The sequence below is a fragment of the Echiichthys vipera genome, assembly GCF_963691815.1.
Source record: "Echiichthys vipera genome assembly, chromosome: 1".
Classification (NCBI taxonomy): domain Eukaryota; kingdom Metazoa; phylum Chordata; class Actinopteri; order Perciformes; family Trachinidae; genus Echiichthys; species Echiichthys vipera.
Window position 1 is genome coordinate 20878344 of NC_139826.1, and position 25649 is coordinate 20903992.

Genomic DNA, 25649 nt, shown 5'->3' on the forward strand with positions numbered 1-25649 from the left:
ATTGAAGACCAAGGACATGGTCTGAATGGCTGCCTTGACAGTCACTGACTGGAGGAAGTTTTCAGGCACCAATTACCAGGTAATACTCATTTAGTCACTCCGAGCTGATCAAGTAAAGGCTCAATTGTGTTGCTGTACTGTCGTGTTTACAGTAACAGTGTAACCTGACGAGTTTGGCTCGTTTAGTTCAGTAACCTGCTGTGTTGTTTGAATAAATTACATTTCCATATGTCGCATGCTGCTAATTTGGATTTGGCTGAAACTTCCTTAAGTAGAAATGTAATGTGCCACACGCTGCTCCAGGGACTTATTTACGCATACGATGTGTTTGGAAGCGTTTGTGTTACTATATCTAATGGGACATGTGGTCTAATGCTCATCTTAATCGTTATACTAAAGAGTGGATATTGTTCTAAAAAATATGTTTACAGTGTCCACCTGTTTGAAATGTACTCGGATTATATCGCTTAATATATTGTAAATATATATTCCCCTAATTTGGAATAATGGGTTGTGATGTGTAAGTAAGCTATTGGCTTTATTCAAGCTGAATCTATGATTTAATGCTAAAACATTAGTTCAACAGTGTGTTCTTTCACATTTGTGCTCAATACTGACTCAGCAGGCTGCAGTATTGTTGAAACACCATTAGAACAATCTGATTACGCGCGCGCGTGTAGGCGCAACATACTCTATATGGCCTCATCACAGGATATGCTGGTTCAAATTCATAGGGGCCAGTATCCTCTGTGGTTCGGTGTGTTCATATTATGCCCGGAGGCTTGTTCAGTTAATCCCGCTGGTCTCAGCATGTTGAGAGGAATGAAGGTACCTGCCACAGACTATTAACAACCTGCTGCTATTTGCCTGAAGGTGCCACGGCGCGTTTCCATCGTCTGAAATCATTAGTCCTGAGTTTGGTGCATGGTTTGAAAAGTACATCTTTTTTCCTGCTTTGCTGCTGCCGTCATAATGCAGCTCAGGTTTGGTGTTTGGGTTGCGTTAAACACTTAATTCCCATGTGTTGACCTCGCTGCTCCCTCCGCGATTATTTACCTCCACTGATGTGTACAAACACACGGTGCTCTGTTGTCCTCGGCTGTGTTACAGATCAAAACCCTCTTGCATCCTGTAGTCTCTCTACAGAGGTCTTGAATAAAGAGGACCACAGTCACACAGGGAAGAAATGTGGAGCCAGCTGTCCAACCTGGGCTCAAATTCAAGCCTGGTTCAAACAACAAGAGGTGACAGGGCACAGCCAGGTTCCCAGGATTGTTCTGACCCATACCTGACCTCTACTTTTTTCTCCTTTTTAGCAAGCATTAATTGATATTGATCAGATCCGGATTTATTGTGTGACTGATAATCCATGGCCCCCCGATGAGATCCCCCAGATGGTCCTGCCCTAACTCTTAAATCAAGGATTTTATTCTGATAATGCAATTTGTTTCCACTAGTTGTCCTGACCCAAAAGTACAGTATTCCTGTGGCTTTCTGAATTGTATAGCAAGTTTATATTGACTGATATTTGCACAACATGGACTTTAAATGAATCTTAAAGCAACAAAATAAATATTTAAATCAATTGGATTATCACTCTATTATATTTTTCTTTGTCCATATTATGCATATAAAGTAATGCAAGATGTTCTTCCTGCATCTGCAGCCCCAGTTGTTCTTCCCTGATATGCAAATACCCAGTTCAGCACAGTGTCTTCTCCCCACAGAGGGAGACACAGTTTGACATAGATATCTCTCATTAATCAGCAGATCACAGAGATATCTGACACACACACACCATCCTTGGCTCTCTGTGGGCTGTATTTTTGAAACAAGTGGGCGAACATCTGCTTGCTGCTGTACTGTTCCCGGGTGTTTTTGTTTTCCACTTTTACAGATGGGTCAGTAATAGTATTTGTCATGTTGTGTTATCATAACACGGAACCTGGTCTGCTGCCGACAGCGTCTGATTAATGGCCTCTGGCTTTAGTGAGCCTCTCAGATCCTCCCTTAACATTTGCTCAACAGGCCTTAAATATTTCCTGTTGTGAGATGAAAGCCACACTAACATCTCCCCAAAGGCGGGCTCTGCTTTCTTTCATTGGTCCGGCTTACAGTGGATGACACAAGTAATTTTCCCTCAACAAAGACCCATCACACACAGACGGGCAGATGCTGAGAAATTGGATGATGGAGTGTTTGTGTTTGATTACGTAAATCATCTACTGGTTTGTGTGCATGTGTTAATAGCAAGTGGAAAATACAACAGGAACATACCAGGATATCTCTTGTTAGAGAAGGCGAACAATGATCATTGTCTTTGTTTCCTTGTGCTTGTTGTGTGCGATTGAGTGTCAAAAGATTGCATCAGGTGTCTGCTATGGTAAAAAAAAATCAGGCACAGGTGATGCTCTTTGTTGTTGTCAATGTCTACCTAACCTACTGGCCGACTGCAGCATTTTATTATTAGGTGTTAAACATCTGTTAAATTAAATAGAATGAAGCTTTTGAGTAACATGTGCATAAGCATGGCTCAAAAAGAGGATTTGGGTTTGGTTACTACCCCCGTGAGATGCATTGATCCTGGACCTTGAGTTGTTACACCCACATACAGTAACTTGAATTCAGATTGTGGTTCTCTGACATTACACAGGGGAGAGGGAGTGTGTGTTTGTTAAAGACAGAAAGTCATTTCTTAGAAAGTGCTTGGACAATAGACAAAGCTGAGAGTTTCAACTCAGAAGACGTGTTTAGGAAAGTTGGGTAAGAAATGTAGTTTTCCTGCTGGTTTTCCTTTATTCGTCATACAGTTGATTGCTTATCTAATTAATTGATTAATGGTGTTAATGAAAAATGGACATCACAGTTCCCCAGAGCCAGAGGTGGGTGTTCCTCAAATGGCTTGTTTCATCGGACCAACCGATCAAAACCCAAAGATATTCAATTAGCAATAATGTAAATGGCAAAAAAGCAGCAAATCCTCACTTTCAAAAGCATTACTAGCAAATATTTTGACCTTTTTTCCTTAGAAAAATGACGATTTATGATTAATTGATTAAGAAATTGTTTGTTGATATATTTTCTGTTGATTGACTAATCATCTAATAATTTCAGCCAGGAGTAGATATTTGAGTGGTTCATAGAGCTGCAGCTAACGATTATTTCCATTATTGAATAATTTGCAAATTATTTTCTAGATTAATCATTTTGTCTATAAAATGAAAAAAAAAAAATATATATATATATGTCCATCCCGGTTTCTCAGAGTCCAAGGTTTTGATGGGCTGAAACCCAAAGATATATATATATAAAACAGAAAAGCAGGACCATTTTCTGCCATTTTTGCATGAAAATTTATTATTTAATCAATTATCAAAATAGGTGGCCACTATTTTTCTGTCGATCCCTTAGTCAATTGATTGCTGCAGCTAGTCGCCCCACGTGTGCATCTGTGTGTGAAACTGTTGCCATTGCCAGTTGGTTGACATTTGTGCAGCAATTAAAACATGAATGATGTGGACAGTCACCATTAAATGTCCAGAAAGCTCATTCTCTGCTTTTCCTGGCTGACATCAGAGTTTATCACCTTCAGCTCTCATTCCCACTCCCCTGTCTTTCCCACCCTCCGTCCTCTGACTCTCTGCTCTCCTCCTCCATCAGAACCAGGCATGGCTGGGAAGCCTTTCCGAGCCACCTACATCTGGAGCAGCATTATCTCCAGTCTTCACACTCATGTGGAGGTTAAGCGCCGGCGTCACAATCTCAAGTCTTACCAGGACTGCTTCCTGGGCTCAGAGGCAGTGGATGTGGTGCTGGCACACATCACTTTAAACCGTTTCTTTGGTGATGAGGCGGTGCCCCGCTACAAGGCCGTCCGTCTCTGTCAGGCCCTGATGGACTCGAAGGTGTTTGAGCCAGTGGGCGTTAAAGTATTTGGGAAGGAAAAGAAACGAGACTCATTTGAGGACAGTAGTTGCAGTTTGTACAGGTTCCTGAGCCCGACCACCAGCTCCTCATCATCGCTGACCAACACCAACTGTAATTCCACTGGCACCATTGAGAGCGGCTATGACTCACCGAGCATTAACAGAAACAGCTACAGTCCGTCACGTGAAAGGTACAGACTCGTGTCATAACATCTTCAAAACTCATTTTTGATTTGCTTTGTTCTCTTTTTTCCAGAGCTAATCCCAAATCCAGTATGGCTTTGGACTGGGAGCCTCTGAAAACTAGTGAGGCATGACCTGAGGCTCTTGAAGTCCATCATGCAGTCAATGTCTTGATTCAGTTCCATTAATCCCCTCATTACCTGTGTGGCAATGAGTTTAGAGGTTAACTGCAAACTTAAACATGACATATTATGCTAATTTTCAGGTTCATACTTGTATTTTCGGGTTTTACTACAATATGTTTCTTTATTGTTATTATATTACTCATATTGTCTGTCAGAATATACCTCCCATAAATGATCAGTTTGAGCACCTGTCTCTTTAGCACCAAAAGTGGACTGTGACAGTTGGTTTTGGTGTCGGTTAACTTTAGGCATGAAAACTACAGTTACGTGATCGGTTTTAGCCTTCCAAAAGGTGAGGAGGACACCAAATAAATACTTAGAAAACGCACAAATAACTGCATATTTCATGTCTTAACAAAAAATGCATGAGAACAGCCTGTCATGTGACATAGAAAGGGGAGTAGAATCTAAATGGCTCTGTAACGTCTATGTTATATGGTCAAGTCAGCCCACAAAAAACTGAATGGGAAGGTCTTATTTCACAGTTTGTGGGTTAGTAGGCACTCCAGATACCCAAATATATGCGCACAAGCCCTGAAAAGGGAGTTTTTCATGATATATCCCCTTCAATTTTCAAAATCAAGAAAGTGAACAAGTATTTACCCAAAGGTCAAGCTATTCCTTAAAAGGGATATTTCAGGTATGTTGAAGTGATTTTGTACCTTCAGAAGATGACAGTCAACACACAGGCAGGCAGGTGTCTCAGCAAAGGAGCTAAGCAGAAAAGTGACCAAAATCCATTTTTGCTGCTATCAATAACTACTTCATACAATCCCACTTTAAACAATACCTCAAATATCCCTTTATTTTGAGGCTGGAGGATTACATTTTAGGGAGGCTGTCAAGCATGTATCGAAGGCATACAGGGTGCCTTACCCGTGAGGTGCTAAAACATTGCCTCAGCCCTTTGTGTTGTGAGAGTGACAGCTCCAGACTGGACCAGAGGACAGGCCTGACTAATGGGAGAAAAAAGATTCAGAGGAGCAATGTGCTCTGACAGTTTAAATGAGGATTTGTTATTTGCAACGTGGACCAAACAACGTCTTCATCTGAATAATGTTTAAAAAAGAGAAGAGAAAAGGACTTCATGTCCTACTTAGTGTTAATCAAAAAGTGTTCAATGCTGGAAAATTGAGCATTTACTTTGTTTGACTGTGTGAAAAAAAAAACACAAAACTGTGACTGAATCACAGTTACTAGAAAACATGTGCAACCATTGTCGCATTTGTTCCTGTTTTTCTCTCTCTGTCATTTCCATTGATTGCTGTCATTATGTGACTCTTCAGACAAGGGCTGCTGAGCTACTCCACCCACTCCCCTGTAAAAACAGACAATTCACTGGAGGACCTGCTTGGAAACCTCAGCCTGAGCTCCACCGTCACCCCTCAGATGGTCAACCTCGGCCTCTCACAAGAGCGTAAGTCGTCTCGTGTCTGATGAGCATGACATGACATCGTTACACTGTGTTTCTGTTTGTGGACCTGTGACCCTTATGGCCTTTTAACTCTGTGTTTTCACAGTTGTGGATGAGGTGTGGCACCAGCAGGCGGTGTTCAGACTTCTGCAGCTGATAGAGCTCCCCCTGCTGGAGAAGCTTTTAGAGGGTAAAGACACATCGCGGCCTCCCCTACATGGTATGGACAGTGACCCGGACCTGTCGTATACATCAAGCTACCTGGACCGAGAAGTTCTAAAGGCATTCAGTGAAGCCACGTAAGTCCTCTAAAGCCTTTACACTTTTATAGTCTTCTATAAGACCTGGCTTGGTAACCGAAGAGACGCCGGCTCAAGTCCCTATACGGAACAAGAGAGGAGGGTGGACTGGTGGCTGGAGAGATGCCATTTCACCCCCTGCGCACTGCAGAGGTGCCCTTGAGCAAGACACAGAGCGCCCCTTAAAATGGGGCAGCCTTCTGGCTCTGACATCTATTCAATGATGCTTGTATGTAGGAGCTGTTTGTGCATGTGTACATACTTGAGGCCTGTGTGTGTGTTTAAAACAACAAAAGAGTGAAAAGTGAATTTTCTCTTGCAGGACTAATAAAGACACTGATTTGCTGAATTGAAGCTAAAAGTATTTTAGGTGACCATTTGAATGATGGGCAAGTCATTGAAATGGTGTTGAAACAAAAGTTATATACAGTTGTGGTACTCAAGTCCAGTACTCATATTTTTGGCAGTTTTCCAAGCCGTTTTATTAGATAGGACAGACAGGATATGGGATGGGAGAGAGGGGGAGACATGCAGCAAAGGGCTGCAGGTCGGAGTCGAACCAACGGCTGCTGCCCCAAGAACCTCCAGTCTCTTTACATGAGGCGACCGCTCTAACTACTCAGCCACCGGCCACCCCATATGTGTAGTTTTATATGAAAATATCGATTTACAGCTATTTACCTGACATCTCCACTGCAATTCAAAGGGGCTTATTGTACCTTTTCAAGCCAATACATTTGTTTAAAAACTTTAGTTATAACTTAAAGTGAAGACATAGATTATACATTAAAAAAAAACACAATCAGTTTATAAAATATGATGTATTTAGTTACAGTATAGATTAAACTACCCAGCAGTGTATCAGTCAGTTAAAGTACTACTTAGGCTTACATTATGCATCAGTAACTAGAACCTCCCTTGATGCATGCCCTATGTATGTCACAATGTATATGCTGCGTAAATCCTTTTTGTGATTATTCCAACAACATGAATGCAGCACAAATGTTCTATCTCACAATGTTAACGGAATTGTGGAATCATTTGTGTATCAGCCCTGTACCGTCCAGTGATTAATGAGTTTTTCCTCAGCCAATGCTACACTCTTCCACCAAGTTTCATGAAAAACAGTATTTTTTTTCCCCTTTTGATACATTTTATTGCCAATATTTAAAACCTATACTATTACTGTTGTGACATTTTGGATTCTTGTAATTGAGTGTTCTTTTATAGTGTGTTGTTGAAATAATCATGATGAAATAATTATTTTACTTCTAGTTTTTTTGTTTTATTCCTGATTTTAACCTACATGTGATTTCACCTGCAAATGACCAAATCCATGCAGCAGTCGACTTCAAATCAATGAAGATCAAAAGCTTCTCCGACTTTCTTAGTGTCTATGTCTCCCTGATTCTTCACTTTGACCAATCTGTCTACTGTGTCTAAAATCATTCCCCTTCCCTCTCCCCTCAGGGCTGATGAGTGGATGTCAGGGGCAGTGGACTGTCTGGAGTTTCTGCCTGATGAACTGGTGGTGGAGGTCAGTCGTGGCTTGTCCGGTTGTGCTGACGACATGCTCCGGTGTAAGAGACTGCTTTATGAGGTCCTGGCTCAGCATTACGGGAACACACAACAGTCGCCTCTGCTCAGCAACCATGTTTTCGACATCCACTCGGGCATTTCAGAGCTACTCGGTAAGAGCAGATATCTGTGGTGCCGTTTTCAGGAGGATTGAGTGCTTTTACGGTGATGCAAAAGGGCAGGATACATAATGGTTGGATCATGAGACAATGGGCCCCTGGGCACAGACATGCAATAGGTCCCGCTGCCTACTTTGCATAGGAGCAAGACACAATTTATTGTTGTTTAGCCTCTTTTTTGTTGTTTTGTGTCTCTTCGAAATTGTTTTGCATCTCTTTGTGGTCATTTTGTGTCTCTATAGCCCTATTCGGACGGAATTAATTATGTGGGGACATGGGGTAAGGTCATATTTACCAGACGTTTTAGTCCCGTACAAATGCGCCATGTCAGTGAAAATTACGACGAAAAAAATATCTCAGGTAATTCTAATCCCATCCGAATAGGGCTTTTGTAGTTGTTTTGTGTCTCTTTGTAGTTGTTTTGTGTCTCTTTGTAGTTGTTTTGTGTCTATTTTTAGTTGTTTGTGTCTTGTTGTAGTTTTTTTGTCTCTTTGTAGTTGTTTTGTGTCTCTTTGTGGTTGTTTTGTGTCTCTGTGGTTGTTTTGTCTTTGTTTGTAGTTGTTTTGTGTCTCTTTGTGGTTGTTTTGTGTCTCTTTGTAGTTGTTTGGGTCTCTGTAGTTGTTTTGAGTCTCTTTGTAGTTTTTTGGTGTCTATCTGTAGTAATTTTGTTTATTTTTTAGTTGTTTTGGGCCTTTTTGTGGAGGATTTGTGTCTCTTTGAAGTTGTCTTGAGTCTCTTTGTTGTTGTTCTGTGTCTATTTGTGGTTGTTTTGCCACTTTTCATAGTCATAGTGAGTCGGTTTGTAGTCTCCCTGTGTCTGTCTGGAGCTGTTTTGCATCCATTTGTAGTTGTTTTGGTCACTTCGTAGTCTTTTTGTGTATCTTTACAGTCCTTTTGTTTCATTGTGGTCATTTTGCATCTCTTCCTGGTTGGCGCATGTCTCTTCAAGTGACATGTTGCAGGCCCCACGGGGGGGGGGGGGGGGGGGGGGTATGACACTCTTAGCCATTCAGTAATCCATTCATGGGTTTTATTTATGCTGCTGCTCGTGCCAGTTTGATCACAAGGGCTGCTTTCCTCAAGCTCAGCATTTTCATTCTGGTATTTTTTGTGATCTGTTGTCAGTGAACGGCAAGCAAGAGCAAGCTCTAGAGTCTCTGCAACTGAGCCTGAAGCTGCAGGACTTGCGCAGCAGGGAGGAGCTCCGCCGGCTCCTGAGATTCATGGCTGTCGCAGCCAAACCACAGGAGGTTAAACTGCACAAAGAGGTGAGCACTCGTGTGCCTCTCGAGTCAGTACATGTGTATATTTGATCATTGTTAACTCTAAATAATTGTCTGTCAGATTGAGAACAGAATGGCGGTGAAAAGGTCTTTCTCAAGTTCCATTGTCTACAGCAGACGACTCTCTAAAGGAAAGGTGGACTTGATGGTTCTGTTCATGATGGATAACCACTGTGATCTCTTCAAAGTGAGTGTTCCCAATTCATCTCTTTGTGCATGTGTCTAGCGTAGTGGGAGGGATGTAACAACCAACATCTCCGCAAAGGAACTTAATCATTGGGCTGATATAAAGTTGCTCCAGATTCAAGATTTGGAACCTCACATCAGATATTATATGAAACAGAAATCATAAATCAAACATGTCTCACTGTGTAAGATCAGAGACGGCCACAAACTAATGTAATAATTCTTCTTCTCAACGCCACGTCTTATTTGCTTTGTTTTCCACCAGATTCCTGTTTCACTGCACAAGATGGTCAGTGACAGAATCATGAATATTGTGAAAGGGAAGGATCCAGATGTGATAACAGGTTTGCAGATTTTTCTTGTATAGATTCCTCTTATACATTTTGTCGTTTAACAACTGTTTGTGTGACTCAAGAACCCCCCTCCCTTGATATGAATGAAGACAAACCTTTCCTCCACTTAATTCCTGTTTCTCCAATCTCTCCTTACCGCAGGATCAACATACTGCACAAGAGTGAGTTCTCAGGCATACTCAGAAAATGCACAAAAAACCACTAAAGAGGAACTTTGGTCATTACTCCGGACAGTCCACGAGAACCCTAAACTCTCTGCTAAAGAAAAGAAACGGCTGCTGGGACAGTTTTATAGAGGCCACCCGGAGATTTTTGTTCAGTACTTTGGAAATAGATTGTCCAGTGTCAACGTGGTACTACAGTGATATTTATTAGTTTAGCAATTAATGTATTCATTTGTTATAATGTAAAAAAAAAGGGTAGATGTAAGAACAATAAGCTAATGTGGTGTAAATGATATGAAGATGTCCAGTGTATAACGTGGGTTTGTATTTGCTTGTATGTAAATACTTTTAGTACTACTACTGAAAAAGAATGTGAATTTTAATTGTGACATGTAATAAGCTGCGATATTTAAGGGCATATTTCATATCTTAGATATTTTCTTTGGTGCCGGACACTAACATGAAATGTCCTCGTTTGTTATATATGAGACTGTAACTCTCCAAGAGTGAAAAAATGAACCAAGCATTCTCAAGATTTTTTTTTTTTTTTTTCAATGTTTTCAAACTGCAACGCGTCTTGATGGAATTCAGACAAGTCTGCATGTATCGCTTTTCAATGGATGTATTCTTTGTGCTTGTGCAATAGGAACAGTGTTAGCAATAAAAATGTATCGGTTCATGTGGTTTCTCATCTCATGTACAATGCGATGCACAGTGAAGCTATGTCTTGAGGAGCCCTCAAACGGAAATTTGAACCCGGAAATTTGAAAGTCTGATGTGCTGTAGTAAACAGTCCGATGCATTCATGAGAATGAATCAGCCCTCTGGGGTTTTTGTTGAAACATATAATCAAAACAGATGTTTTACGTTGTTTTTTTTTCATTTTTAACTTAAAACCTTAGCTGCATTTTAGTGGTATCTTCAGGGTTCTGTTTTGAATAAGGTTTATGTATTCCTTCTAATCAGCTGAGGAAATCCCATCCACATTTCCAGGTGACAAAATCATTCCCAGACGTGAGTTGAAACCACTCACATCTTGTTTTTATTTTGGCAAATCTAAATAAAATTCAACTGGAATTGTTGAACATTCATAAATTGTACATTGCCCCTTTTCATTGCAGTATCAAAACGTATGTATTGTTATGAAAAGAGAACAAATGACATCTGATATGTCAAGTAATTTATCCACATAACACAAATAATATTCTTACGTGACCCCACACAGGCATTACACATGATTTTTTTCTGTTAAAAACAGACAATTCCCTCCATCTTTTAATTGAATGGAAAAAGTGTGAAAACACACTGATTTATGCTATTGAGGTTCCAAGTCAACTAAAACTTGTGAAATGATGTGCCAGACTGTATTTTGTAAAATAAAAAGTAGTATGGAACTGTAATGTTGAGTTCCCTTTCTATAAAATACTATTGTTGTTTACATCCATAACACATAAGCTTTCATCTCAACATCTCTAGAGTCCAGTTTAAAAAAACAAACAGTAGGGGCCTCTAGCTCACTGGGTAATGTGTGCATCCCAATGAGCTATATGACCTACAGCCTTTTACGTCATCCTCTCTCTCCCCCCTTTCCTGCTCTAATAAAGAAAGGAAATAAAAGCCCTGGGTGACAGCAGCTCAGCCCATAGGGACTTTGCTTGGGAACTGAAGGATTGACGGATCACGTATGGTGCGTGGATTGCACCTATAGGTGGCAGCTCATCCCCTGGGCACTGTGTCTGTTCCCTTGAGCAAGGCAAGTGCAGCCTTCCTCTCATCTCATCTCCATTTTATAATTGCATATAGGTCCTGTTAGTACATGTGTGTATTTCGGGCCTATGTGTGTGTTATATGATAGCAAAGGGAAACATTTAATTTTCCCTCAATGCTTTCTTTCTTTTTTCTCCTCTTGTTTAAAATACAAACAGTGGCTTATCAATTCAAAAAAGAAAATGAGTGGTGCTTTCCTTTTCAAATACCGTTTGCTAAGTTTTGTTTTTAGTTAATAACATTAGATATGCCTGTGATGCTAGAAGGGAAAATCACCGAACCATAATGTTTTGAGTGTTCTCTAGTTGTAATCAGTGACTTGAAATCCACAGTTATCCTGACAATGAGAAAGAACCAATAGGCAGTTACTTTGCTTGATAGGTAATCTTGGTCTCTATGACTCATTCTCTAATGTTTATCATTCAGAAGCTTTTAAATAAAAAACCACCACAGAGTAATAAACATTTACTTTAGACATTTTCTTTTGTATTCAAGTAGGTCATGTTTTCCAAATGGCACAAATTTCAACTTTAGACTTTATTTTATGGCAGAAGAGTGTAGTTTCCAGAATCTGTTTCATGCCACAGTGTTAACTGTGAATAGGCTCCGAGCTGAGATAGGCTGCCACATATTCAGAACAAAGGTTGTACAGGGCAGACAAACGATTACGTAATTAGGCCAACGTGAAAATAAGCAGCTGGCTGGCATTGAAAAATGTTCACGCTGCATGTTCATTTTATTTCTCCAATCATGGAGTTTTTTTCACAACTAAAGAACTATCTGAAAAGTTTTTAGTTTTTATGTTCACTTTAGGTATACATAGGTAAAATGCAAAAAGAGCCCCCCCGCCTAATAAAAACTAAAGCTGTTTCAAAGCTATCTTGCCCTTACATGAATAGGATAATGTACACAACGTACTAAAGCTGGGAAATCCTGCTGTCAGAGGTAATCTTGATTATTTGAAGGGAGTGTCATAAATTGCCCCCTAGTTGTAATGATAAGGCCTGGCATGACCGTACTAAAAGAGAAGTCTGGATTAAATGTCCAGTTATAGAGAGAAAACACAGCGATGACTCAAAGCATCAGTAAGGTGAAATAAAACAAATGGTTGAAGTCTTTCATTTTTATTGAAAGGAATGGTTTTTCCTCCAGTTATCTAAAAAAAAAGAAAAAAGTTTCACTCCACTTTGCCATCACTGGAACATCACAAAGCCAAAACTGAGCTGTGTGCCAAAATCAATGGTAGAATTAAAAATTTTGTACAGTATAATGGTCAGTCTTTAAAAAATAAAAACTGTCGACAAAAAAACTACAAGAACACTCAGGTGTACATACAGTATGTATGTCTGAGTATGTATGCTTGTCTTCTGTACAGAGATAAACGGATGTATGTATAATCTGTCAGCCGCACTCAGAAATATGAACATGTACGTTTACCCCATGTGACCACCTGTTAAGATTACATTCTTGTAGGGTTTAGTGTGTGTTTTAGTCGATTTATCGTATCCTCTTCTGCTGGCGTGCACGGTAGATGTCGTGTATGGGCGGAGCTACAGCTCCTTTGTCATCCTCCTCGTCGGAGTCTGCATTAGGCCTCTTGAGTGACTTGGCAACAGCATGGTTCTCCATGGATCCATTGCCCTCCCCTCCTGCATCAGGCTGTCTACCAGTGATCAGCTCTACAGCAGCATCAACAGCTATGGAGACAGAAAATGCATCAGTAACAAGACAAGTAGAGGGCAGAACCATTGCAAGACATTTATGCCGATTCTTTTCATGGTTGTCGAGATATTTAACTTTGAATCTAAGTGTTGGTCTTGTGACCGTGATGACCATGTTGCTAGCGTGGCTAAAAATAGAAATGGTCTGGATTTATCCCAAATGCTGACAAAAGCAACTTACTCTCAGGAAGTGTGCATCTCCTGAATGTTTCCATGATCTCATCCACTTGAACAAAGGGTCCCTGCAGTGAGAAACAATCACAAACTTACTGCATTCTAGTAGAAACACCCCCTTTTAGCTTTTATTCAGTTCAAGAAAATATGAGCTTGATAGTATTAAGCTACTGTTACTCACAGTGAAGCATGTAGGCGGAGGGAGCAGTTTCATTAGGACAACAGCAGCTGGGGGCACTGGGAAAACTCCACCAGGGACAGGGTGTAAACCTGGAGCTGTAGGGACGCACACAAGAGGCTACATCAAAAGATGGATCCTTTAATGTGTTATGTAAATGTGGAGGAGAGACAGTGAGGACACATAGCAACAGCATCATTCGTCAACACAGTGTTTCACTGATTTGTTCAAATATCCAGTAGAGTTGAGAGAAGACCTTGGTCAGCTATTGACTACATACGAGCAAGGTGACGTGGCTGGAAGGGGATCATCTGATGTGTGTCAGGTTTGGGGTACTCGGGTTTACGGTCAGCTTCATCCTTTTGTGTCGGTGCAGAGGGCATCACCACAGTCTCTGGGAGCATTGATGCCAGTTTGGCACGAGACACATCCTAAAAACACATAGTGGAAAGCAGTTAAAATATCAGTTGAGAGAAAATCCTGATCTGTATAAGTGCTTTGGCAGCAAGAGATGTCATGTTGTGTCATCTATGAAGAAACACACCTTGTACCCAAGGGCTTTGAGTTCACTAGTAGAACAGGGATACAGGTCCATGAACTTGTATCGATCTACAAGCAAGGCTGTTTCTTTGCCCTCATACTCGTCCTTGAAGGCAGTGAATCGTCTGCGCTCCACTTTCAGGATACTGGCCAGGTCTCCTATGTTGCTCTCAAAAGCCAGGAACCGAGCCCAGATTTCGCTGAAATGGATGAAAAAAAAAAAACATTGTCAGAGATATTGCCTATTACACCTATTAGATATGCAAATGCGACTTAATCAGTGCTTGACATTACCCTGACTTGTCTGGTGACAAGCTTCCTGAGGTGAGGACACGTTCAAACAGAACCCTGGTGTTGTTATCCTCTGGAGTGAGAAAACAGGAAAAAAATCTTCCATTACTATGACAATAATAGGAGGAAATTATTAATTTCATCAACAGCTGATACCAGGACATCACTGCTACCTCAGTATCAAGTCGTTCATCTCAGCTAATGGATTAGTAGTAAAGAACACATTTCCTACACTCTGTGTATTAGCTCTGCAGTTTAATACACATAACCTACCATTAAGATGTGAGAGGTAATCAATATATGCCAGTATGTACTCTGGGATATCACCGTATTTCTTCAAACCAAGCTCAAAAATCTTAAAGGCCACCGATTTATCCTGTAAGGAGAACAGAAAAAAATATAAAACATTTTTTAAAAGATCGATTTTAGTCACCCTGTACATATTCCAAACATGTGATCATGTGTACTCACCTTGCTGCAGTAGTACTCCATCAGCGCTGCAGTCACATACACATGGTGACGTGTGCGTAGATCCTCCCGGGCCTTTTTGAAGATGGTGCGACCTGACTTGATCCCCTCTGCCCTCCTGGCAAACTTCATGTACTGAATGTAGACCAGCGTGGGGTCGATGTCCTCAATAGACAGCAGTTTGTTATAGATGCTGTGCACCTTCTCGTACTTCATGCGACTCTATGAGGAAAGCGAAAAAGACGTATGCTGATGAATCCCAGTTATGTTGATTACAGCTGGTGCTGAGTGAGCAACTGGACACTCACTTCTTCGTAGTCTGCGAACGAAAAGTACAGCAGCATGTTCTTCTTCAGAAGAGTCCCAATGGCACGTTCATAGATGTTAGCTGCCTCGTCGCTAAACAGCTTGGAATTATTCATATCCTGAGAGGGGAAAACATTTAGAGAATTATAGGACTGTTTTGAGCTGACTTCTCTTGAAAAATACTTAACAAGCTTTGGACATTTTCACATTAAAAAAAAAAGAAAGTCTGAAAGTTTTATTTTTTTTTTTTCTCTTACCCCTTTCTCTGCCAGCAGTTTGCTGGACTGCTCCAGGTACTGTGCTGCCTCATACCATATGTCAGGATGGTGGCCCAGCACTAACAGGCACTGCTCATAGGCAAACATCACTGAAACACAGAACACGGCAGCAATTCACCACAATTCATCAAATAGAGAACTGATGCATTTATGGGTGAGGTGAGAAGCGTCAACCTACTCCCTCCAGTGGCTACATGAGATAATGCTTCATACATTATGTATCTCCATTGACTGATACTTAGAACGTGATTAAAATTGCATTCCAGCGTAATTACTGGAATCCCAGGTCGTTTGGGACATATATAGAAAAGACTTGCAAACAAAACACAATATAGACACAAATAGTCACCTCTCTTTGTGATGAGGGTCTGGTCTTCTGTGCGCAGTGGGTTGCTTTTTTCCCACTGGATGTACTTCTTCCACATTTCCACTTGCTGGGCTTCCTGAGGGGAGTTTTGGGGCGGTACTGAGGGTGCATTCCTGTCTAGCCCCTTCATCACAGTCTCGTACTCCTGAATTACACATACCATGTGACGATTTTGTATTAGTTTACAAAGACGTGTGATGATTCAAAAAATGACACATATTTATAGTGCTTTGTCTCACCTTTGCCACTCTCCTGGCGTTCATGTAGTCTCTACTTCGGTCCTCAATCATCTTTTTGGCCAAGTGCACATTGATGCCCTGTTGATGGAAAAAAACAAGTCAGTCTAGCACACATAGCTAAAACTTCATACTTGCAAACATATATAAGTAGACAGAGACCTGGGAGGATGGATCGATCACTCACTCACTCACTCACTCACTCACCTCCTCATATTTGCTATAATCTCTCCAGAGCTGCTCGATGTTGATCATAGGGTTCACGCAGCCTCTCTGGTACACTCTCCTTACAGCAGTGATTCGTTGGTTCTCTGCATATGAGCCTACAGCCTCACTGATGAAACACAAAACAAAAATGTCAACATTTAAGAGTTAGCCAACGCAAATGATGAAGTCTCACAATACTGGAGTAAAAACACTTACACTCCTTTGAGGAAGTTGATGTAGTCCACCCAAATCTGCAGGGGAGGTAAATAATAGCTTTCTTAGGCGACAGTAGTTAACAGAAATGTAGATACATACAGGTACGAATAAATAGCTCAGATCTGTGTACCTGATATGACATAATTTCCATGCCAATTTTATCCAGGGCAAAGTCATAAGCCTGGGCCATCTTCTCTCTGAAGGTAAGAAAATGAAATAATGTATGTGTATTTTACCGTATGTCAACATACTTAACCCAATTGTGCAGCATGTTCTCTTACTTGTAGCTGGGCAGCTTCCCTTTGGTCTCGCGAACATATGAGAGGTAACATTTCCACAGGTCGATGTGCAAGACTTTCATTAGGCATCTCTGAAACAACTACAGGGGCAAGAATACAATTTAAAAACACTAGAATAGAGACACAAAAATAGTAAATAGACTGCATACAACTACCAATCTTCAGTGTTTTATTCATTTGGCTTTATAAACCCCCACCTTGATCAAAACTAGCATGGTGATCATTAGTGGAATATCCCATGTAGGAGGATTACCAGAAAGCTGTCTTTACTTCAGCCCATATGCCAGATTTGGGAAGAGGCTCCGGGTTTTACTCAGCGCAGTTGTGCAGCACACTTTAGTTATTTTTGCTTCATTAGACAGGCCACAGATGTGCCCAACATTTCGGTGAGATCCACCAAACCCGAATAAATACATGTTTGTTTGAGGGAGGGAGTGTTGTCTTGTGTTGAATTCACATTCAAGCTAAAAATGAACATAATACTCATAATGTATTAAAAATTAGAAAGCCAGTGAGAAACAACAAATCAGTTCCAAACCAATGCAGAGGTTAATAGTGACATTGGTTGAATGATTGATATATATTGATATATATATATATATATAGCCATGATTTTTGTGTTACCAACAAAGATATGAAACAATACTTTTTTTTACCTGATAATAATACAACATAGCTATGGTTACAAGCCAGAATGCATTGAAATCAACTTGTACTTACACTTTCAAAAAAACATTTAGTCCCATCTGCACTTTCTGAGAAGTTACATGCCTTTTATATGTATGTTTTAGGAATACAACGATTTTAATGGACACTTTAACAGTGTGAATGCATATTCTAGTGGAAATAACAGAACACATTACAGTATTACAGATTGCATAAGACCAATTTTGAAACAGTCATACAACCCTTCCAGATCGAAACACACTAATCAGCTTCCAGGACTGTCATGGAGACTTACCTTTTCTACCTTGTCATAGTTTTTAGCCTTGATCTGCAAATAAGAGTGTAAATGTGATATTAATTAAAATGTCTCCACTTTCATTGCTAGCAGGAAACATGCATTCATGCAAATGTGCCCTCTCTCTCACACACACACAAATTTAAGATCAACAAAGTGAAATTCACACAAGAATGAAACTTAAACTTACTTTTAAAAAGGGGTTTATTTTCTTTGCAATAACGCCACATGACCCAGAAAAACACCAGTGCCCTCATTGTACAGAAAAAAATCTGACAAAATGCAAACTTTAAATATGATTTTGAATTTACTAAAGTGGTATTTGTTTTTGATGTAAAAAAAAATCTCTTCCTTTCACAGCCTGAGATGAGGGTGCTCCCTTGGTAAACACTGCTGCAGGAAGGAATTTGGCCAACTGCCGATGAGTGGGAGCAACAGTCTCACAGCACCCATCCAGTACAGACAGGAGGCGCTGTTGTTTCTTTAGTATCAGCACACCATGTGATAGACCTATCCTATCCCACTGTGTTTACATTATTGTGCTTTACAAACTAAAAATTCAATTAAGATAGCCTGGAAGTGACATGTATTAATAGTTAAAAAAAACAAATTAATCTGTACCTTCAGTGGTATGTGAATGTGTATCAATTCAAGAGGGAAACACATTTTTGTAGTTATTTAACTAATAAACAAAGCAATGCAATTCAGAATTCTGAGTTGTTGCTTGATTTTAACAGACGGCAAAATCAAACATTCGTACAACTAAGGGACATTTATTTTACATATTGTGCGACTTAGCTTTTTTCTACAAAAAACAGATGGATTTTTGTACAACTATGCAGTACACGACAACTGCAGTGTAGAGTGCCTTTAGAGTATCCTCACAAAAAAGATTGACCTACATTACTCATTTCAGGCACTGCAACAGAACATCTGACACATTTAGCTTCCACCTTCATTAAAAAAAAAGTAATAATACACAGACAGGGCAAATGTGAATCTCTAATAGTAATAGAGAGACAAGAGGTTTTGTTTTTTACACAATGCATCTATTGTGTTTATTTATTCTAAGCCAAGAAATCACCCACGAGATATAATGTAATTCCTCAGATACACAATCTGGAACACAAAATTCTATTAAAATGGGATCACCAAAAGTCAAGGTGTGAAACAGTCGGCTACAAGGAAGGCGTAAACTTTATGTAATGGAATCAATGTCGTCTTCCAGAATCACTAAAATCTGAGCCTTTACAATTGATGCAAATCCTAGATGTGTCTCCGTGTGCTACCCTGAAATAGATCAGCTGCCAGGGTGGTCTATGATGCTGGTGAGATGGTCACAGATCTTTCTAAATGCTCCTCCTCTGGAGGGAAACATCACTACGCCTCTAGGGGCTGCTTTAAGGGTAAGTCTCTAGTACCTGGCTACATAACAGTCTCATTAAGCACAAACTTTACTACTGATCACTTCCAGAAAAAAATCTACAACCATAGAAATATAATTAGAGTAGAACTGACATCCAACTGTTTGCTGTGGAAAACTGGCTTGTTCAAAAGATGTGCATTGACCATAGAAATAGAATGGGTTAGCCTCTACAGCAGTCACAGTTCATTGTAATGGCAACAGAACACAAAAATGGCTGCCGCCCTGAACATCCTGCTATGTTGATTTGGAAGGGAACATCCGTCCTACTCATAATATTCCTATATCGACAACACACCTATATGATCCTTTGAGTACACTATCAGCTTACTTTAATGTGAGAAAAAAAAATTCACCTAATAGATACATAATAAAAATATAAACTCAACTATACTGCTGTGATCAAATTCTCTCAGGGCCAACACTCAGTAAATGACAGGACTGCCCGATATATCATTCTACACCGCAATTCAACTTTGTACTAGCTCACACAATCAAGCTGCGCATACATATGAAAATCGACTGCATTTGGTTACTGCTTTTGGATACCATTGTGACATAACCATTCTGAGAAAATAAATTAGACTCTAAACTAATGAGTTGTGAAAGTTTTTTTAATGTTAATGCTGGGTTTTCTCACAAGATAAATACATATTATCCATCAGAGCATAGTGCCCATGCTGTAACTAAAAAAAAATAATGAAAATAATCGTTTTTTATAAGAGCATGACAAAAAGTATCCTGAAAAAGTCTCAAAGAATAGCAAACTGGGGAAATTTGCCTCACAGTGCTCTTTTCTCGCACTGCACGTGACATGTTATGTTTTTAAACATCATGTTGCACAACACGTACAGGCACATTCTCTCAACTGGGAGTTTGAGTGAAAGCACTGTGAGAAATACATGGGTGCAATGAAAAATACTCAACTCTGATTTGCCTAGTGTGCAACTTGAGGTCTATGAAAATTCTCTAGAACCAGTCTCACACAAACACAAGGATATGCTGTGCTCTTGAGGGAAAATGCTTTGTACTCTGGCATTAAAAGTGCTGAGTATGGAGAATTTAACCAAATGAGTTTTGTGAGGCTATGGAGGTTTCCAATAGCCAATGTAGTTCTAATGAAGGGAATGTCTTTATACCAAGACTTGCAAATGAGTAACAAGCTAATAAAATGCACTGCCAAAAGCTTAGAATGACAGTCTGCTTCTAAATCTCCAGTCAGAATCAAATAAATAAAATCATGCTGATTCAAATGTCTCTTATTCCAGCAAACAGAAACTTCTATGCAAATATGCCAAACTAGTATCTTGGGTGGGGTGTTGGGCTGAGTTGTGGTTGGAGTTAAGTGGACAAGTAGGTGAAAAGAAGATCTAACTTAAAGATAAACCTACAAAAACATTTCTTTACTTTAAAAGGGACTGACGATATTCAGTGCAACTGGATCCTGTTTTCTCCCTCCCGTGTTCCCCTTTACGTTCTATTAAAAGATTATTCTCAGTATTTCTGTTTGGTACTAGGGACCTACAAATAAATAAAAAAAACCTAAAGCCTACATACACAGGCATAAATTCTCAATTACAGTTACTTCACTAACCGGATCACTTGAAATAAAATATTAAAAAGGTCCAGTCATTACATTTTCCTTATTTCTGTTGCAAATGGCTACATTGACGTGAAATAATAAGTCAGCTGGGTGCTAATAACGGTCTACAATAAATGTACTTGTCAGTTAAACGGTCTTTAGAGAATTACCCACCCTCCAACAATCACAGTACAAAGCTGCACCTGTATGAGATTTTTAGCATTTCATTTTAAAATGAATTTCTCTATCTGGCCATATTACATATTTTACTAAGAATATCAGTGATAGTGTGCGGAACGAACAAGTCCATATTAAATATATTACCTATTGTAAAAATGTACCTGCTAGACAAAAAATTAAGGCTTCAGTGGTGTTAGAACATTTAAATCTACTTTAATTTATTCTCTCTGGCCCTCTGCATGTTCTCAAAGAACCACAACTGAGACATTCCTACTAGCTATAGTTACTGCTGTTTTGTTATGTTGTTGCTGCGATAATATGTTAGAAGTGTGCAGAATGACACTGATGCTACTGGCACAAGTACAGTTGGTGTCATCTGTAGGCTCAAATTGAATGTGTTATCCATGGGCCAAAAAAAAAAAAAAAAAAAAACACTCAAAGATTACCATAATTTTTGGTCCAGAGAGTGAAACAAATATGGCTGGTGCTAATTTTGTGCCCTGTGTAGGCTATAATGAATTATTGGACTGTTCCCGAGAAGCCTAGTCCACTTGGAAAAGGCAGCAAAGTGTTCTTTTTCCATTTCCTGCCATATACATGTCCACTTCATTAACTATATCACACCAGGCATTTTCTTACATTGAGTAATCCATGGGCGTGAAGACTGGGGGAAAAGGTATCAGAGAGAAGGGGGCAGGGGTAGCTTCTCCCAGGGGAGCAACCACACAACGACAAACCACAACCACTACAACCTCAACATACAGCAGCATTCAACTTGCAGCATAGAGGTAATCATTATCCAGAACTACACAGTGGACTTTAAACTAGAAGCTTAATTCTGATGCTTGATAATGCTGTGAAACTTTGTGCATATGATGTGTTTAACACCAATTGCAGTAGCCATCTGCGGAGGTTAGAGCCATCAGAAAATGCACTTCACCAAGATAGCAAATATTATGTAAAAGGGAAAATGAATCATACTATCAGTAGCTTCTTGCATAAAAGCAAAGCCTGTTAATGGAATCACGGAAACGTATATTCAGAAGGAGTGGGGATAAATGTAAGGAATGAAAGGGCCACACAATCAAAATATGTTTATAAAATTACTCGAAAGAAATGACACAGGAGGCAATAAATTGACACGACAAGTGAATAAAAGGCTAATGCACTCCAATACCATTAAAATAGTTTTAATACTGTTGCAGACCAAACATGCAACAAATGCACTTTACCCCATTTAAATATGACGCAGAGAATATGTTTGTTTGTTTTTTTAATCCTGGGAACATAAGAAGATTTTTCTGAAAAAGAAATTATTAGAGTTGATTCCCCCCTTGTTCATGTTTAAAGCAAAATTCTTAATGAGTCTAGCTGGAGCCTGACAAAATACGTGTTTTACATCATCCAACATCTGTGTTCATCATAGTGTAGGATATTCTTAGGCGGGTAGATGCTTTCATGTGTTACTCTTAACCAGCAATAATAAACTTGAGCTGATAACTGCAGCCAAAAAAAAGTAGTCAGGCCTAGTGACTCAAAACAAGAATTGTCACTTTAAACTTCATTGAGAAATGAGACATTTTGTGTGAAAATCACATTGTTGATCATGTTAGAAAAATCCCCAGCCATGCACACTAAAGAAAAGAAAAAGTATTAACCTCAGCTTCAATGAATAGTTTCCAGAATCTGCCGGAACTTGGGAACTGCGTGACAAGTCGCTCATATGTCTTCCTTGCTTTATCTATAGGTTGATTCTAAAGAGGGAGAATGCATTTACCTTCCACACCATTTAACATATGAAAAGAAATCATACAGGGAGAAAAAAATTATTTGCATTTTAACAATCTATTTACCCCAAGACACCCTTTCCACCCCCACCCGTATTCCCTGTTTGTTTAACCCCAGGAATACAACTCTGTGTCACTAAACCTGTGCTTCTCGAATCAGAATGCTCCATGCGTCAAGGTCATATGGGTTTTCTTCCAACTTCTTCTCTGCCTTCTTCACCTTCTCTGGAATATACTCTGCTGCTGCCTGCAAACACAAAGAAAGGCACAGGGGGAAAACGGGGTTATGCCGCTGAATAGACCTGCAATTTTTTCATCAAAAATTCACAATCATAGTCAGAGATACAAATATACGGTACAATTTTAGAGAGCAGAATAAATCACAATGTGCACAAGCCATAGGCTACATACAACACAACATATATTTCTCCATCTCTTTTAGTTATTCGCTTCATGTTAGCGTTGCTACTGGCTGCACTACAAATCCCCCCGGTACAATAAAGATCTCTTGACTTGACAACTGACAAATTGTAATAGGATAAATCAGTAAATCACACAACAAAAGGGGTACATTTATTATGCAATAAGAATGAATCGAACATTAAGTAAATTAACTGATATGACTTCAAGTAAGTTCATTAAATATGTTCTTGTAACAGTTTGTAAACCTGGTGGTTTTTCATTATCTATCGGGGAATGGGGTTTGAGAAATGACTTAAATCCCACTAAAAAAAGAGGAGCTTAGGGGTGGGAATCTAAGAATATTTGCTTATGTATGAAAATGTTCCCCAGTAAAATAAAAAAAGTAAACCACATGAATTGGAGCCATATCCATACTATTGTTATAGTATCCTAGGTGATAATTGTGGCGTGGTGACGCCTTTCGAGGTTCTTGGCTGCATAGGGTCAACATAACACTTATTAAAGGCTTATAATATAAGAGTGGGGTTACATATTGATCAATTTTGTCCACACCTCTGCAGCGTGGCAGAACTGCCAACATTTTGACAATTTGAATATATTTGACAAATCAATGTGCAATTGAAATACACACACACATAAATATATATATATGAGTGTGTTCATGTACATATATAGACAGGCATATTTAAAAACCTTCAAAAGAAGAAAAAAAAAAAAACACCGAAAAAACAACGTTACACATTGTGGCTTTTTAGCGTTACATCAGAAAAACTGTTTCCTCCACTAGCTAACGTTGGTTTCCCCATAGCTGGCATCAATGAGTAGCATCCATCACCGTGAATCCGTTACAATGGATATCTGGAAGTAGCTGAAAGTGTATATTAAATTAAGACACATGCGGTGTTAATGTTAGCTCAACACGTTAACGTTGAACAACTAGCCGTTAAGGAGCAACAATGCTACAGTTAGCCAGCCAATATGGCGACAGATAGCAGTTACAGATTTACGACAAAAACCCAGACAAGCGTATATTAGCTAATTCTGGCGTCTAAATAGAACATGATGCATATATTGTAACATCATTTACATTATATATAAATACAACACACAAGCTAAATGACACTGGTGAGGGTTAGCTGGCTCCTCAGCGGAACTGCATGTTACGTTAGCTACCTGGTCGGTTGCTCCCTCGGTTGCCATGGCTGGAAGAATAATCTAGTTAGGTTACAAATTTCACATCAATTCGGATGAACGTTAAAAAAATAACGTGATGGCGATATTTTAAAAACGACTAAGTAATCGGCATTGCTTCTAAAGGAGTCGCTCACATTGCCCTCGAGCAAACAAACTGCTCAATGGCTGGCCGATATCTTAAAATGGCGTAAAACGAACTTGTGTTCCGGTCCGCCAGCAGCAACAACAATAGCACTTCCGCTACAAATTCCTTCAAAGTAAAATATTACTCGCCACAAAACAAATCTTTTTTTAATTTTATTTAGCATTTTATTGAAAATATTCAATATAATTGTATATTTATTATATAATGCAATAACAAATACCAAAAATGTAATTCTAGATGTGCAGTTTTTGCCAATTTATTATTTTTGAGTTTTAAGTTTTCCAAAGTGGTCATATGACTTAAAACCTGAATCTTTAAAAATATAAAGGGTAGTTTGTTAAACCAAATCATTTAACGTAAATAGTATTTTGCTAAGATAATGATAAAACTTCTTCTGTAAATTTCATCTGCCGAATTTTTGCGATTGTTAAGAATTACTAATAAATCCATCTTTGTTAGTATTACTGTACGTTTTTTTCAAAACATTTTGAAAGGTACTTCTGTAAATCAAACCAAAAATAACTAATGTGAAAACAAGCTACAAAAAATTGTCTACCCCTTACAATCACAAGTATATCTCTTATTTACAATTAAAAAGTAACGAAAGATAGTAGATTTAGCAGGATAATACCCGTGTACGAAACAAATCTAAAGTGTGTTATCATGTGACTTCATGGGAGTAACAAGGAAATGGAAATAGATGGTATGTGTTTAGGCCTACTGTAACATTTCCCTGCCATAGAAGTGGGGATTTTTTTTTTTTTTTTTTTGTCAATTGGGAGTCCTCTATACTGCCTATTGTAGTTGTAGCACTCTGTCTTGTGTTCATCTCATTCATTACATACTCTGAACTCTGAAGATGTAAAGAAGGCCTCGTGCATGACAACCACGTGTATTCAGGTGACTCATGAAAGTGGAAACCAAGTGGATAATTATGGCCGATCTGCGGCTTCTTGCAATGGCCATTAGACAAATACAGACCTTTATATTTTTACTACCCTATAACTCCATGAAGTTTTGGCTTGTACTAGGAACCTCAAGCCGCCTTTATGTAAGACTATACACAATTTTGTTAGGGTGACAAAAATCGCAAAAATATCTATCAGTTATATGGTAATAACACCACAAAAGCTTGTTTTGTACTGCAACATGCTGGTTACCGTGCTTGACAGTAGGGGGAGACAAATGATAGTGACCGAGAGTGCGCGCTTGTGTG

The 25649-nt window shown here is 39.3% G+C and overlaps 2 protein-coding genes across 2 annotated transcripts; one reads left to right on the forward strand and one right to left on the reverse strand.

Annotated features, from left to right (window-relative positions):
* On the forward strand, positions 1–10690 carry depdc7a (DEP domain containing 7, paralog a). The gene is made up of 9 exons (XM_083918659.1): positions 1–79; positions 3661–4117; positions 5581–5711; positions 5815–6007; positions 7478–7698; positions 8830–8972; positions 9049–9174; positions 9439–9517; positions 9668–10690. The coding sequence occupies exons 2-9, from the start codon at positions 3669–3671 to the stop codon at positions 9889–9891; spliced, it is 1566 nt and encodes a 521-aa protein (XP_083774785.1). The 5' UTR covers positions 1–79; positions 3661–3668; the 3' UTR covers positions 9892–10690.
* Positions 10691–12643: 1953 nt separating this feature from the next.
* On the reverse strand, positions 12644–24454 carry cstf3 (cleavage stimulation factor, 3' pre-RNA, subunit 3). Its single transcript, XM_083914024.1, has 20 exons — positions 24268–24454; positions 22814–22918; positions 22543–22638; positions 17700–17732; positions 16721–16818; positions 16570–16636; positions 16440–16474; positions 16224–16350; positions 16020–16097; positions 15763–15925; positions 15393–15502; positions 15138–15254; positions 14833–15051; positions 14635–14737; positions 14365–14434; positions 14075–14270; positions 13811–13961; positions 13534–13628; positions 13360–13420; positions 12644–13154 (listed from the first exon to the last, which is right to left on the reverse strand). Exons 1-20 carry the CDS (start codon positions 24292–24294, stop codon positions 12955–12957), a joined length of 2151 nt encoding a protein of 716 aa, XP_083770150.1. The 5' UTR covers positions 24295–24454; the 3' UTR covers positions 12644–12954.
* Between the last annotated feature and the right edge of the window lie 1195 nt (positions 24455–25649).

Coding starts and splice junctions, on each gene's coding strand:
- depdc7a (XM_083918659.1), top strand. CDS start 3,669: ATGGCTGGGAAGCCTTTCCGAGCCACCTACATCTGGAGCAGCATTATC. Junction 4,118..5,580: donor TACAGTCCGTCACGTGAAAG/GTACAGACTCGT, acceptor GTGACTCTTCAG/ACAAGGGCTGCTGAGCTACT. Junction 8,973..9,048: donor AGGTTAAACTGCACAAAGAG/GTGAGCACTCGT, acceptor ATTGTCTGTCAG/ATTGAGAACAGAATGGCGGT.
- cstf3 (XM_083914024.1), bottom strand. CDS start 24,294: ATGGCAACCGAGGGAGCAACCGACCAG. Junction 16,351..16,439: donor ATCAACTTCCTCAAAGGAGT/GTAAGTGTTTTT, acceptor GTGTTTCATCAG/TGAGGCTGTAGGCTCATATG. Junction 13,629..13,810: donor CCAGCCACGTCACCTTGCTC/GTATGTAGTCAA, acceptor GCGTCCCTACAG/CTCCAGGTTTACACCCTGTC.